At 32.0% G+C, this 17,047-nt stretch overlaps 1 protein-coding gene across 1 annotated transcript in view; it reads left to right on the top strand.

The window, feature by feature from the left end:
- The window catches only part of LOC133195444 (uncharacterized), a 319,912-nt gene that overhangs the window by 292,599 nt on the left and 10,266 nt on the right, over nucleotides 1-17,047 (top strand). Inside the window, exons 9-10 of the mRNA XM_061331287.1 lie at nucleotides 651-1,871; nucleotides 9,476-9,545. Coding sequence (XP_061187271.1) covers nucleotides 651-1,871; nucleotides 9,476-9,545 — 1,291 coding nt within the window. The remainder of the gene's footprint in view (nucleotides 1-650; nucleotides 1,872-9,475; nucleotides 9,546-17,047) is intronic.

Genomic DNA, 17,047 nt, shown 5'->3' with positions numbered 1-17,047 from the left:
GTGAATTATGTTTGTTTCTCTAATGTTTGGCGTCCCTCTTAAGATTTTTTCTCTCATATGGAGATGCCACCACTTGCCGGTGGAGAGCTGCAAATTTTTTCCTATACTCGGCACTCAGGGCCATTGAGTTGTGAGGGATCTTTTTCGTGCCAACACCTACTGCGACATGGGACCTCGGTTTAATTGGTCTCATCCGAAGGAACAGTCTCCACGTCCCACAGTGGGATTTGAACCCGCGACGTAAAGATCGACTCCTTACTTCAGGACTCTTAGAGCAGACGCTCTAACCACTGCGCCACGCGGGCGACTATTGTGAATTATGAATCATTCAAATAAATTTTAAGTTTCTAAAAGTTTTCAGTATAGGACCACATTGTGTATACAGGGCATGCAAGTCCTATAAAAAATCTTTCGATTCAGAGAAGCTACCTTTTGACTGCTTTACATCCAAAGTGGTATTGTTATTCTACAATGGATACCAGATCTACAGTTTTATCTGTAATCAATTTAGACTATGTACCAAATATAATGCTGTAATACCTGTAACTCGAGATTTTCAAACAACAACGCATAATTTAGCATTACAGTAAATTACAGCACACTGTGGTTATGTATTAATATTTTCATGCTTGCTTTATTTCCTTCTTCAGGAAATAGAGAAGTATTTTAGGGAGTTCTGGAATGCTGTACCCGACGAAGATAGAGATTGGTTAAGTGAGTCTCTGAATGACCGTGAATATGCTGTGGGTCTAATGGAACAAGATGACGAAACAACAAGAAATCTGGAGTCAATGAAAAAGTCCATAGTCAAATTATTTACAGATGAGAACAATACCAAAATTGAATTGCCTTCTTCGTGGACTTTAATGGAACAATTATTGTATGAAGGAGCCTGGAAGGTTTTGTCCCTGGGTGAAATTTGGAGGCTAAACTCATCCCTTCCTAATGAATACCGAATTAAAAGTGATGAGGAAATGTCTAAGTTTCTAAAGTGTCTCCATGATAATGGATTTCTCTTGTATTTTAAAGAAGGGAAATTGGGGGAACATGTTATACTAGACATTCAGTGGTTTGCTAATGCTTTCAGCAAGATAATTGCTGATGAAAACCACATCAATAAAGATTGTAAAAGGAAATTAATCAAAGAGTGGAAATCCTTCAACAAAACGGGGGAACTTAAAGATAAAGTGATAGATGCTTTGTGGAAAGATGAACCCTCGTACTCGAAACACAAAAGTGAAATTTTGTCATACATGGAGAAACTTCAAATGCTGGTACCTTTGAATGCAATTGAGGCTGTATCAGAAGGTGACATGTCATGGTATGTCCCATGTATGAACAAAAAGCAGTTTAAAGCTGACTTTTTTGAAGATAAATGGGAATGCTCATCCATTTTATGCTTTCGGTTCACTTCCTTTGCCATGTTTGTGTTCTACAGACTGGTAGCATACTGCATAAGTTTTCTAAAATGGAGTGTTGCAAAAGATGAAGATAATGAAGGAAGTCCATGTCTTTATCAAACAGCAGCAGTGTTTGATCACAATGCACACACTGTTGTTGTTGGCATATGCAATGATGATATTCAGTTGCAGGTGCTTAGAATCAAACCACTGACTGTAGACAAAGATGTATCAAATGAAATTGGAGACTCCATTGATAAAGCAGTAGAAGAACTGACAGAAACATTTATTGACACAAAAATATTCCACAGAGGATACAAATGTCAAAACATTATTTGTAAAGAGAAGGATCTATCTTTCACCCTTGCAAGTGAGCTCTCTAAAATCAAGGCTAAAGAAACACAGTGCAAGTGTCAATTTCAGGAAAAACATGTGATAAATGTACAGACCACTCTAGGATTCTGGGAAAAGGTAACAATTACTAATCTTTATATCCCTAGGCAAATAAAAATTGAAGGGGTATATAGGAATCATGTCCGTCTGTTTGTCTCTTGGTTTGTCTGTACATTTCTGCCCAGCCTGCAACGTTGTAGAAAAAACCACTGGAAGACCACACTGGCATAGAAATTTTTTAGGACCTGAGGGAATAATAATGACTTCATTTTGACGAAAAGTCATTTTGGATATTAAAGATCAATGAACAAAACAAATGTTTAATTGAAAGACACTGGAAGTTCATACTTTACACAAAGATTGCTTAGAGGTGTCTTGATCTTAACACTACTGTAATGATTTTCCCCTTAGATTCCAAAAAATCCCCTGACGTTCCCCTGTCTGTCCCTGACATTTTCCTGTCTCCCCCTGACTTTCTTCTTGACTACCCTGTCTACTCCCTGACGTCCCGTGACTTTGCCCCTGTTACCACTGTCTAACCCCTGATGTCCCATGACATTCCCTGACGTCCCTGTCAACTCCCTGATGTCCCCTGACTAAGTCCCTGACCACCCTCCCAACCCTCTGTCGTCCCCTGACATTCATTTTGACCAGGAAAAATGGTTAAAATATGTTTTGTTGCTATTTACTTGTGAGAAATAGGTTACTCTTGGCAATTCTTAAGTTTTGTGAAAATATATATTTAGTCAATTGTTATTTGTTTGAATATCTTGAGTAATTTATTAGGGTCTTCCGTCTTCAGCGGAAGACCCTTCTATTATTCTTAGGTTTCTTTTTTACCTTTATTATTATTATTATTATTATTATTATTCTTTTTTCTCCTTACAAAATTTGTGCAGAGGATTTCTCGGAGATGGCTCGTTCGATTTCATTCAAATTTTCAAGGTAGATGCGTTGACATCTGAAGTTAATTCCGGCAAGTCCGTTAAGGGAAATTTACTTCCGGTCGAGAGTTATCGCCCTTTTATTAAAATTCAGAGCACCTCCTTGTCTGCGATGGAACTCAAAAACGGCTTAAGCTAGAGCGCTGAAATTTTCAGTGATGATAGAGGACATGTTGCCACATTGCACCTGGGTTAAGATATTTTCCGGAAGTGCCTAGTATGGAAGCTCGGTAGGGGTCGAAATTTAGGACACGAATCATGAATGAATTTTTGAGACATTTTGTATCATATCTTTTAAAGTATAATTATTTTGTTAAAACATGTTGAACAATATTTGTGCAGAATAAAAAGATCTGTAACATGATATCAAGAAAAAAGGGCTGACTCATCATATTAGGGGCCAATAGGGGCAGAAAGTCTTTAATCGATAACTCTTAAACAAGCAATATTTTTGTATACATTACTGAAGCAAAATTATTTATCTTAACAAACTACAACTATATATTATGATTTTTACGTCATATGTTACATAAATAAGGGCCACAAGGGGCCAGAATGCTTAATCTTTGAAGCTTTATATCTCCAAAAGGGGGAACATTTTGAAAAGCAATATTGAACAAAAGTTGTTTAGAATGATGATCAGAACAATGTGCATCCTTTGAATTTTTCCTAAACAGCCCCTATAAGGACTTAAAGGGACGGCCCCTAAATATTTCAAGTCTACATATCTCGAAAACGAAATGAAACTTCTGAATAGTTGTTGAACAAAAAGTCTTCAGAATTACAAGACCTTTCAAGTGATATCAAGAAAAAAGGGCTGACCCCTCAAATTAGGGGCTCAGAGGGGCCAAAAGTCTTTCATCTATAACTCCTTAACGTTAAATATTTTGATATTAATTATTGAAGCAAAAATGTTCATCTTTACAATCTGCAACTATATATCTTAACATTTTCTACAAATATTATGTAATAAGGGGCCATAAGGGGCCAGAATGCTTAATCTTTGAGGCTTTATATCTCCAAAAGGGGGAACATTTTGAAAAGCAATATTGAACAAAAGTTGTTTAGAATGATGATCTGAACAATGTGCATCCTTTGAATTTTCCCTAAACAGCCCCTATAAGGACTTAAAGGGACGGCCCCTAAATATTTCAAGTCTACATATCTCGAAAACGAAACGAAACTTCTGAATAGTTGTTGAACAAAAAGTCTTCAGAATTACAAGACCTTTCAAGTGATATCAAGAAAAAGGGGCTGACCCCTCAAATTATGGGCTCAGAAGGGCCAAAAGTCTTTCATCTATAACTCCTTAACGTTAAATATTTTGATATTAAATATTCAAGCAAAAATGTTCATCTTCACATATTCTTCAAATATTACGTAATTAGGGGCCATAAGGGGCCAGAATGCTTAATCTTTGACGCTTTATATCTTGAAAAGGGGGAACATTTTGAAAAGCAATATTGAACAAAAGTTGTTTAGAATGATGATCTGAACAACGTGCATCCTTTGAATTTTTCCTAAACAGCCCCTATCAGAACTTAAAGGGATGGCCCCTAAATATTTCAAGTCTACATATCTCGAAAACGAAATGAAACTTCTGAATAGTTGTTGAACAAAAAGTCTTCAGAATTACAAGACGTTTCATGTGATATCAAGACCCCTCGAATTAGGGGCTCAAAAGGGCTAAAAATCTTTCATCTATAACCTTTTTATAGTAATGTTCATCTTCACGATCTGCTACTATAAATATTTTAAAATCTTCATCAAATATTGCGTTTTTTGATGCCATAATGATCAAAATTTTGTTAAACATAACTGAAGCAAATTGTATGTTTTCACTATTTATATATTTATGAACGAAAATCTCAGTCAAATTCGTATATCATCAAAAATTGGACGGAAGACCCACTCGTTGCTCGCAACGAGATCGCATCTAGTTTCTTACTATGATTGTATTTGATTGTTTTAGTTTACTACATGTAGCTTTAAGATAAATTTTAAGGAGAATAAATGCCAGTTACTTTGAAAAGAATGAATTACAAATTTATTGTGTCTTGTTATGAATGGCAAGTAAATATATTTATATTTATTTATATGTTTATCTATATATCCACATGTATTTATTTATTTGCTTTATTTATTTATTGACTAATTTATTAATCAAATCTGTTCATATATTTCTTTTTAGATATAGTTTCCTTATTGAATTATTAATCAATTGATAAATATTATATATTTATTTAGTTTTTTATTCATTTTATTTTAATTAATTAATTCTATTTTATTCAATTTATTTGTGAGTTTCGCATAAACAGTCGTAAGGTAAAAGAAAATATGCTTTAAAGTATCTTTTAAGCATATTTACATTTCTTTTAATTCTTTTAATTTCATGATGGGTATCAAAATAATTGTTTTATTGCACACAATCTGAATTCGGAATATGTTTTATTGCTTCTTTTACTTTGGTAAAAAAAAAAAAAATTAAAAATGTTCCTCAAAAACTGTCATGGCTGTGAGTGTAGTTCCGAGCTGTTGATAGTTGACCAGTGACTCTGGATGCACAGATCAGACACCTGTTGTTCTTTTGACTGACCACCATACACTGTTTATTCTGTGGCGGCACGACCTTATCCAATCTGCAGGTGTTATTTCTTTCACAACCGTGACAAGTTTTTGAGGAAATTTTTATTTTACCAAAGTAAAAGAGAACAATAAAACAAATTCCAGATTCAGATTGTGCGTAAGGAGACGATGATTCTGATACCCATCATGAAATTAAAAGAATTAAAAGTAAATTGAATATGCTTACAAAATAGTTTGAAGCTTATTTGTTTTACCCGGAGATTGTTTATGAATAACTACACAAATTGAATTAAATAAAAATTAATCAATAAATTAAAATAAAGGAAATAAATAAAATAAAATAAAATAAATAATTTAAATAGATTAATTTATTTATTAAAAATTAAATAAAACAAATACGTAAAAATAAATTTGATAGATATAATTAATAAATGATTGAAAAAATAAATAAATAAATGGTCAAAGACATAAATAAAAAAGATACATCAATAAATTTAATTCAAATAAATTAATAAATTTACTAAAGATACTTCAAACAAATAATTAGTTACAAAATCAATATTTTTATTTATTGTTTTACTTATTTCTTTGTATATTTTTCTATTTATTTATTTTTTATCTATCTGTTTATTTGTTTATTTAATATATTCATTTCTTTGCGTTTAAATATTTGTTTTATTCAATTATTAATTAATTAATGTTATTTCTTTTCTTTCTTTCTTTATTTTGTTATTCATTTTATTTTAATGAATTAATTTTTTCAATTCCTATTTATTTTTGTAGTTCCCCATAAACAGTCTTATGGAAAAACAAACGATGCTTCAAACTATTTTAGGCATATTCACATTTCTTTTAATTCTTTTAATTTCATGATGGGTCTCAAAATAATCGTCTTATTACACGCAATCTGAATTCGGAATTTGTTTGCATCTTTTACTTTGTTACGAAAAATAGAAATGTTCCTCAAAAACTGTTCGGTTGTGAAAGTAATTCTGAGCTGTTGATCGTTCACCAGTGACTCTGGGTACACAGATCAGACACCTATTGTTCTTTTGACTGACCACTATACACTGTTTATTCTGTGGCAGCACGACCGTATCCACTCTGCAGGTGCTATTTCTTTCACAACCGTGACAAGTTTTTGAGGAAATTTTTATTTTACCAAAGTAAAAGGGAACCAAAAAAACAAAAAAACAAAAACAAAAACAAATTCCAAATTCAGATTGTGTGTAATAAGACGATGATTTTGAATGAAATTAAAAGAATTAAAAGTAAATTGAATATGCTTACAAAATAGTTTGAAGCAAATTTGTTTTACCCGGACAATGTATATGAAGAACTACACAAAATGAATTAAATTTAATTAATCAATAAATTAAAATAATTGAATAAAATAAAAAAAATAAATAAAAATTTTAAATAAATCCATTTCTTTATTGATGATTAAATAAAACAAATAAATAAATTAAATAGATAGATTGAATAAAAAAATAAATATATAAATGGAGAAAAAAGAATAGATAAATAAGCAGACAAATTAATAAATAAACAGATACATGAATTAATAAAATCAATAAACAAACAAATATATATATAAATATATATATATATATATATATATATATATATATATATATATATATATATATATATACACACACACACACACACACATGCCATTCGTGCTACACAAGACGCAATAAATTAGTAATTTATTTATTTTTTTTAAGTAACGGCATTTATCCTTATTAAGATTTATCTGAAAAGCTAGTAACAATCAATAAAATAATATTTTGAAAGATTCGCTAAAGATATTTCAAACAGAAAAACTAATGATTAAATCTACATTTTCACAAAACTTGAAAATTGCTAGGAGAAAGGTATTGATTTTCTCACAAGTAAATAGCAACAAAACATATTTTAACCATTTTTCCTGGTCAAAATGAATGTCAGGGGACGACAGGGGGTTGGCAGGGTGGTCAGGGACTTAGTCAGGGGACATCAGGGAGTTGCCAGGGACGTCAGGGAATGTCAGGGGACATCAGAGGTTAGACAGTGGTAACAGGGGCAAAGTCACGGGACGTCAGGGAGTAGACAGGGTAGTCAGGGACAACGACAGGGGATCATAGGAGAAAGTCAGGGGGAGATAGGAAAATGTCAGGGACAGACAGGGGAACGTCAGGGGATTTTTTGGAATCTAAGGGGAAAATCATTACAGCAGTGTAATGCTACCCTATCTTGTAATAAGGAACCATTAGAGGTTGACATTTAAGTAGAAAGTTGCCAATGATTGATTGATTGTATGCTGTTTATCGTCCCATTTGTTGAAAAGATCTTTTTAAAAATCAGATGAGTGTTTTAAACTTATAATTAGATTTTTAAATCCATGATTACTTTATTTATTGATGAATTTGATTAATAATGTGAAAAGAGTTGCTTGAAAGTGTAAATGTTCTAAATTTTACTAGTATTTTGCAATAAAACCCCAGCTGCCTCTTTCCAAATGACATTAATGTGAAATAAACTAATACAATAATAATGAAGATTGGTAATATTTAAACTAATGCTATTGTGACGCCATTTGCAAATTACGTTACATTCTGCTGAGCTGAAACTCATCTAGTGTCTTTACACACATTTTATTCTTTGTTTTCCGCTCATATACATAATGACTTCCCATATATCTGTCCCCCCAATATGTGTTTATTAGGGTCCCGCAAGAATTTGCGGGTGCCCTATAGTAATCACTCTGTTTGTCTGTTTGTCTGTCCGTCCGTCTGTCATTCTTCCGTCCACAAATTTTCTGTTTTTTTCTAAAAACCTTTTTTATAGTTAACCAATTAAGTTCAAATTTGGTATGTTTGTTGAATAGGCAGTAAGACATATTTTGATGCTAAGTTTGGTTCTCTGTGTCATCCAGTTTGAAGCTGGGGTGGTGGGGTAGATTCCTTAATTTAACATTAGAATGAATGCCAGGGCAAAGAGAGATAACTGCTGAGAATGTTCCTATTGTAAACTATGAAAACTACAACTAGTCCCATGGGATTAATTAACTTTTCTCTTGAAGAAAATCCAAAGCATTATCTTTTTCTGTCAAATTGAGATTAATTAACACTTCTGTCTGCAAATGAAGTTTGTTTTGAAGTTGGGGTCAATTCTGAACGATGTTGATATTCTTTGAAATGTGGATTTCAATAATGTTCATACTTATTTTGGTAAAATACACAATGAGTTATGATTTTATTGAATTTTAAAAACAAGATATACATAATGATATCTTCTTTTTTTTTTTTTTTTTTTTTTAAATTTATTTATTTATTTATTTATTTTCTTTCTTTGTTTTACTGCTTTATGTAAATTCATGAACACTTAATTTTAATAGGTAGTCCGATAATATCCTCATTTTATCATTACTGAAAAAAGTTCTTTATTAGTCACTTTAAAATAAATTAACACCTTTCTCTGGAACTGATATTTGTTTTGAAGTTAAGGTTAAGCCTGGGTGATACATGTATTTGCATTCACTGAAGGGTTGGTATTTTATAAAACACATGCTTTATTTTTTGTCTAAATGTACATTTAATTGAGTTATTATAGATGTGGTGTTTTTTACTGCCTTGTGTAAATACAGGTATACTATTTACAGGTTGTTGGATATTTAGGAATTATCTTGAAATTTTATAAACACAGTTATTGTTGCATATTCTTCTTTATATATTTTAGAATTTTTTGTAATCAAGTAAAATTCTCATTCTGTAAACTGCACACTTATTTTTCTACCCCTCGGCGGGGCCCTTGCTGACTGGTCAGTTTTCTAGTTTGAAATTAACTTTGTCAGCCTTCACAGGGACGTAACGTGAAAGAATTTTTGCGCTGTTAATATGAGTGAAACTAATTTGCATTAAATTATCGATGTGAATGTGAAATTTAATTTGCAGTTACTTACATTTAATTCCAATCAAACCATTTGTGCCAATAGGGGATATATTCTAAGTACCTAATATATTATTCGAATTAAACTCTCAGACAATCGGATGACTCTTTTACATAAGTTTTTGTGGAGATATGATGATGTGAGTTACAATCAGGGAGCATCTATTATACATTGATATATTTTGAATTCACATTGACTACTATTGTTGTGATTTCCAGAATCCTGTAAAATATACAGAAGCACACAGAAGTTTATCACAGTCCTCTTTGGACAGCTTTGATGCAGGAGGTAAGGCAACTACAAATATATATGGTGACAGTTAAATATACGAAAAGTTTTGTTCTGAATTATTTTTATGAAACTCAAAATTGAATTCTAGGAAAATATTGTTCTTGTTCTCTCTGATTTTTTTTTTCAGGTATTTTTAATTGTATTTTTGTCATAGATTTTTACCTTCATTGTGATGAATGAAGTAAATTTATTTGACAAATGTATCCATATACTTTTGAGAAATTTAAAACTATTCAGAGGTCACTTTGTATTTTTTTTTTTGGCAGTTCATGCAGTCATGTCTTGGCAATGGTTTAGTAGTACAGAAATAATATACTTCTTCTCTAGAACCACTGGGCCTATTTCAACTAAACTTGCCATAAATATCCTTGAGTAGAGGGGATTCAAAATTGTTCGAATGAAGGGCCACACTCTATTTCTAGGAGAGATACCTAAACAAAAAATACAAAAAATACTATAGTTAACTATTGTTAACTATAGTAAATCAAAGTGTCAAAGTTATCACTATACAGTACCCACATCGTTATTCTTTACAGGATACACGATACGATAGGATACACGCACGATACGATAGGATAAACGCACGATACGATAGGATACATGCACGATAGGACCGGATACACGCACGATAGGATAAACGCAAAACACGATAAACGCAAAATACGATAAACGCAAAATACGATAAACGCAAAACATGATAGACCTGATAAACGATCTTCACGATAGGATAAACGCAAAACCTGATAGAATTGTTTCAAAATGCGAAACGTATTTTGACAAGACGAATTGTTTCCTTTTTAGATACACTGTAGTATGATGATTTTAATTACTTACAAAGCCGCAAATCTAAATGCTTAAATATATAAAATGTAATATGATTAAACATTTGAGGTAACTATGCTTTGTACAAGAAACATGTTTATTTTTTGTCAATAATGGATCGTCACCAAATTCAAACTGTAATTATTTTAGATAAATTGCACTCTTTGGTGGAAATTATGCGATTGTTTGTATAATTATAGAAATGTCGAAATTCCCTCGAATTGTTAAATTTGAATTTTAGTCGTTTAAAAAACAGAGATTTTAATGATGGTGGCTCAAAAATTCCGTAGTCAATCGAAGTTTTAAAACCAGGTGCAATAATTCATGAAACACTATAAATATATTCAGTATTTTAACAAATGAAACCTTATAAATTTATTATCAAATATTGAGTATATATCCGGCAGAACTCTGTAATAAATGAAATATTTGGATTCAATATCTTCTGCTAGAAGTCTGTGATGTATCCAAAATCGCATTAATTTAAATTATCGGTATTTAATAATTCAAATCTTACGAAAATAATTTACTAGTCAGTCTAGGGGAAAAATATATATATATATATAAATAATTATTACATTTTAAAGTTAACGCTGTCTCCTCAAAGTTTTTATGATTTTGTTTTTATTTGTATTATTTTTTTTACGTTTTAAACACGTTACTTGCTGGAATATGCTAGTTGCGTCGACACAGGCTGTGCACTGGACTGTGATTATATAATCTCTCCTATATAAATATACATGTATATGTCACAAATATTTATCCGGTACGAAAATTAATCATTTACATATTCCAAGTACATACATTGTATATGTATATATATGAAGAGGGATAACGGCCGAAAGAAATCAAATTTAAAAAAAATAATAAACGTCATTAGATCATCTAGTATCCGAAAAGAATATCGCATTTCCATTCTTTTGTATTTATTCTCTGTATTTCCAATGTCATAGGCCTGCATAGGACCCAGAAGGGAGAACGCGGTCGTGTACCTAAAAATGTTACAGTGTACCAACATGTTTAGTATAGGGTAAAATATAATGCTTGTATAATATCGCCCATCAACAATAATGTCTTTAGCCTCTTTTGTTTTCTTGTCAAAACATTTCTTTTTAGACCCCCCCCGCCCCTAAAGAAATGAAAATTCTTTCTACACAAGCCTCGCCCACCTGCTTTTCCGCGAATTTATTTTTGCAACCTGTCTGCGTTTCCGCGACTACCTTATACTGCTTTTCCGCGATTGAATTTTACTGTGAGTTGTATGTTTTCTCCTTTTTTTCGATACTTCCTTTCTGCGATTTTTAAATTTTCACGGTAAGTACTTTACATCAAACTGTTGCCGATATTTACCGGATTATCATGTATCTCCCTATAAGTTCTACTCGATAGTACCACACTGTGATAAAAATTGAATGAATCACATATTACACTGGTTGGTGATGTTGTAGGTGTCATGGAAATTGTTCATAACGAACCAACTCGTGGTAACAAATATATATTACAAACGATGGATTTACGTATAGAAAGGTCAATGTTTTAAATAATGGCGATGTGTCTTACCGATAAAGATAAAATATGCAAAGCGACAATTACAGATTGCCGAGATAGAAACAAAAAGTATACTGACAAAAATCTCAGTAAAGAAAAAAAAAGATTGAAGCCGGTTGATTGCAGGGAGAAAGACTTTTTACCTGACTAACGGAAGGGATAAGTGCTAATTAAATCGCAGAAAGCAAAAAATATAATTGCGGAAAAGCAGTGTAATTTGTCGCGGAAAAGTTGGTTATAAATATTCACATTAACAGAATTTATATCTACCATAGCTAGGTGTATGCTAAGCCGATTCACACACAAATAAATAATAATGTAAAATAAATTTCCACAATATGACGAAGATTTTCGGACTGAATAATTGTAAATCATTTCTATTAGATTTTGTATTAATTGTTACTAAACTTATCTTATATATGACTATATTGGCAAAATAAAACAAAACTTTGTAAATTATGAAAGTCTTAATCCCAACTGAGGCACAGTCAGCGGGGTGGGGGATGGGGGTTGCACTAACCAATACAATAAAAAAAAAGATCCGATTCCAAAAGAAAAAAAAATATTTTGATTTCTTGAATATAGTCAATTATTAAATGTAATCCATAAACACTAATAAAATTAAATTCAATGCATTTACATGTCTTGTGTATCGAAGCAAAACCGGGCGATTTCATATAAATTTTTGCATATATCTTTTGAGGAGCCTTTAATAGCGAAAAAAAAATCATGCGAGGTAAAGTTCGTATTTTTCTATAAGAGTTATTCACCATATTCTTCTATTAATATTTATTTTAAATTTGATCAGATCAATCATGTTTAAGACTGTAAACCAATAAGAAGTATACAAAAGTATACCAATGAATTAAATCAATGGAGTGTTGGGACAAATCTCGCCTATATTTCATTTGATTCATTTATTCAGTTTTTAATTAGTAACTGAAGTGTACATTTTCTTATTTTCTTAGTACAGTGTATAAAATCTTTAAGTGTTGTTCAAACAAATTATGAACATTATCCAGAAAATGAAATTATGCATTATATTTATACCCAGTAGGGTTCAAGGTTAATACTTGACACCAGGTGAGAGAGCAGTTCAGGTATGTTGACGTTGAATACACACGGGCCAAGGTGTCATGTAGGGGTGGGGGTTGGGTCTTGACCTGACAGGGAGACAATATACTGATAAGGCAGGTACATATAGGTGTCAGTTCTTTTGGTACGAGAGCGCTTTCGTCTGTCAGTTACACTATTATACTTATTTCATTTTCACGCCGAAATAGGTAAGATGTATACTGTTTTTTTTTTTTTTCTATTCTCTAAAAGCAGTAGTAAGTAAAAATGGTTAAACATCTACATTATAATATATAATTATAATTATGATGAATTGAATAGAACATGCTCAATAGACATGCATTATAAATTGTAATTTATTTTTTAGTTAGACACATTAGAGAAACAAATAAATAGAAAAAAAAAGAACTACATACTTGCACGTACAGACAAAATTTGTAAATGTTATCAAGATCATGCATTACATTGTATATGCCTTTATGAATCATTTGGAAACAATCCTTTAGATAATTGATTGTGCATACATTTAGAATAGAGGCATAAAAGTATAACTACATGTACAAGTGTGTTACCAGACGATGATTTTCAGATATTAATAAAAAAAAAAAGTGCTTCTACTAGTGTTTCTGAAAAATGAATAACTTGTTATTGATTAATTCCATTATTGAAAAAAAAGATAGGCCTTATATAGATGCTGATATTTTTCAATTTATTTATTTTTGCACACATACCTACTGTTTTATGTTTCTATAATTATCAAAAGAAAGTTAATAATGGTCTACCTTTTGGTGACTCTGACTATTTAAAGAAATTATAATATTTCTATTTTTGACAAATAGTAAATCAAAGTTTTCAAAGTGATCACTATAGTGTCAAAGTGATCACTATAGATAATCAAAGTTTTCAAAGTGATCACTATAGTGTCATAGTTATCACTATACTAAATCAAAGTTTTCACAGTTATCACTATAACAAATCAAAGTGTCAAAGTTATCACAATAGTTAACTATAGTTTTCATAGTGACAAAATTATCGCTATAGTTAATTATAGTTTACTATAGTAAACTATAGTTTACTATAGAATATTTTTGTTAGGGTAATTCAGAAATAGTGAAAATTTGGTGGCATCTTTTAAAAATCTTTTCCTCAAGAACCACTTGGTTTAAAACAAGTTCAAAGTTAAAGGAAACTAACTTTAAATAGTAAATAATCTTTCAAATTTGTTCAAATGATTAGCCCTGGGGGAAGTGTGAGGCCACAATGAGGGATGAAAGTTTTGCTTAGGAATAAATAGGAAAAATCTTTAAAATCTCTCAAGAGCAGCAAAGCCATGATTACTCATATTGATATGGAAGCATCCTCATGTAGTATAGATTCCAGTTTTTTCAAATGATGACTTCTAATACAATACATTCCGGAATTATCAATTTCTAGTTTAAAATTTATTTCTTCTTAGTGAAAGTCTGCATGAAATGTATGGAGATAACGAACAGTATTCAAGCTCAAAAGTCCATTAAACAATACAAAATAGGAGCAGAGCAAACACGGACCTCTAAACATCAGAGGTGGGATCAGGTGCCATGGAGGAGTGAGCATCCTCTGCCGACCGGTCACACCCGCCGTGTGCTCCTTGTCATGATCGGGAAATAACGGAAAAATCCGTCGACAATTCAGTGTGTAAACAATGGCCTAACAACTAGTATAAAAAACGTCAGTCAGCATTTGACTCAATGATAAATTGTATTTGCTGACAAGGTAATTGTATCGACCATAAAACTTACGAAATGATGACTTTAAAAATGTAGACAAATGCTTAGAACAGCTTCTAGGTCGTGTGAAGGATTCACTATTTAGTAACTACGAACGATAGTTGTTAGAAAAATACATGCCATTTTTTTCACAATTTGTTTCCAATAAAGTAAATTACATACTAGTATTAGAAACTGGCCCGTAAGGAGCACCCTTTGTGTGTGGGGGGGTTGGGGGGGGCAGCCATACATTTTTAACATTTTTAGTTGGGCACTATCAAATACCGAAAATTCCTTGACGAGCAAAAAAAAAAAAAGTCAACAGACTAACTGGACTGTAGGGTTCTCTGTCCGTCAGATTTTTTTTTTTTTCATTTTCATGTTTGTAAGAAAGACTTGAAAAACACTATCTACATTTCCTGGGGTGAACATGCTGAAAAATTAGGCATGTGACGCAAACGTGCGCGATTGAGAGTAATACCGAAGTAAAAGTGCCGAGGTCACGGACCAAATTGGAGCAAAGGGTTTGTGTCAGTTTGAGGGTCAATGTTACGATTATAATTGCCTACTGTATTACTATCGGTTTCAGTGGCAATGCCTTGACGATTACAGAGGGGCATGATGAAAAGCCCTAGCTTATGTGACGTTGTAACAATCATATTATGTAATCATGCATTTCATTTTCCTTTCAGAATAGATAAGAAAAAAATCTTTTCTTTAAAAAAAAAAAAAAAAAAAAAAAAAAAAAGTCTTCTTATGAACCACTGGGCCAGAAAAATTTGGAACTTCCTGAGGAAGTGGAGATTCTAGATTATTCAAATTATGCCCATGTGTTTAGGGTGGGCCACAGTCAGAGATCAAAGTTTCACATTGAACTATATAGGACAAAACCTTAAAAATTCGTCTTCTCAAGAAATATTGGACTAGAAAACATGAACCATGTGAGAGCTTCTAGACAAAATGTAGATGGAACCCGGGATAGTGATGGGACATCGGTTAATTTTCATAATCCATCATCGGTTGGAATCAGTTACTGCTTCCGATGCGATTTTACCGATTATAATTGGATGTCATAGTTTTGTATATAAAAAGCAGACTATAACAATTATTTCATATTATTTCTTTAACATGAATATATAAAATATATAATATGTTATTTTCTTTGTTGTTTTGTTTCTTTTACACTTTCTATATATGCACATTTCGGTTCTAAATCACCTCTGCTTCGTGCTTGTTGGCTAGTACCAGTCTCGTTTAAAGTCATCATTTCGTAAGTTCTATGGTCGATACAATTACCTTGTCAGCAAATACAATTTATCATTGAGTCAAATGCTGACTGACGTTTTTTATACTAGTTGTTAGGCCATTGTTTACACACTGAATTGTCGACGGATTTTTCCGTTATTTCCCGATCATGACAAGGAGCACACGGCGGGTGTGACCGGTCGGCAGGGGATGCTCACTCCTCCATGGCACTTGATCCCACCTCTGATGTTTGGAGGTCCGTGTTTGCTCTGCTCCTATTTTGTATTGTTCAATGGACTTTTGAGCTTGAATACTGTTCGTTATCTCCATATATTTCATGCAGACTTTCACTAAGAAGAAATAAATTTTAAACTAGAAATTGATAATTCCGGAATGTATTGTATTAGAAGTATGTTTCCGATGATGGATTATGAAAAATTATAATCGATCATCGGAATCAGTAGCATTTTTTGTCGACAATCGATGTTTTCTGTTTATCGATACAACACTACCCCGGGATTATTGTGGGACAAATATAAAGGATCATTTAGTTACATTAAAATATGTAGGAAAATATATTTTTTTAAGAACCCTCTCTACACTGCATAGTAAAGAGTTCTGATTCTATGGTATTTTTCTGCAGTTAGAGTGATCTGCCCTTAGATCTAAACTCCAATAAATTGAAATTTACAGTATTTTACTCAATTTGCAACCAGTTCAAGCATTCATTACATTTCAAATAGCCAAGATAAATTAATTGAACACCTCATCTACATGTTTCCCCCACTTAGGTAAACAACAGTGATTTCTGTTCATCAAAACTTTGTTGACTTTGAACATTTTTCCTGGGGGTAAAAGCCAGGCACTCTATGTTGAAAATGATTTAAATAAGCTCAATAATCACACCTTTATACAATATAAACATTTTCGTTTAGTGTAGAGAGAATCTTCTTATCAAGAACCATTAGATCAGGAAAGATAAAACTAATATGAAGGCTTCCTGAGGAAATATAGGTTATAAACTATTCAACTCATGGCTACAAAAGTTTCAATTGGAACTAT

Source organism: Saccostrea echinata, unplaced genomic scaffold, assembly GCF_033153115.1.
Source record: "Saccostrea echinata isolate AGI-Se365-2 ecotype Australia unplaced genomic scaffold, CSIRO_AGI_Sech_v1 ptg000029l, whole genome shotgun sequence".
In the NCBI taxonomy this organism is placed as follows: Eukaryota; Metazoa; Mollusca; class Bivalvia; order Ostreida; family Ostreidae; genus Saccostrea; species Saccostrea echinata.
The sequence above is the reverse complement of the archived record's forward strand: the minus strand, read 5'-3'. Positions and strand labels throughout refer to the sequence as shown.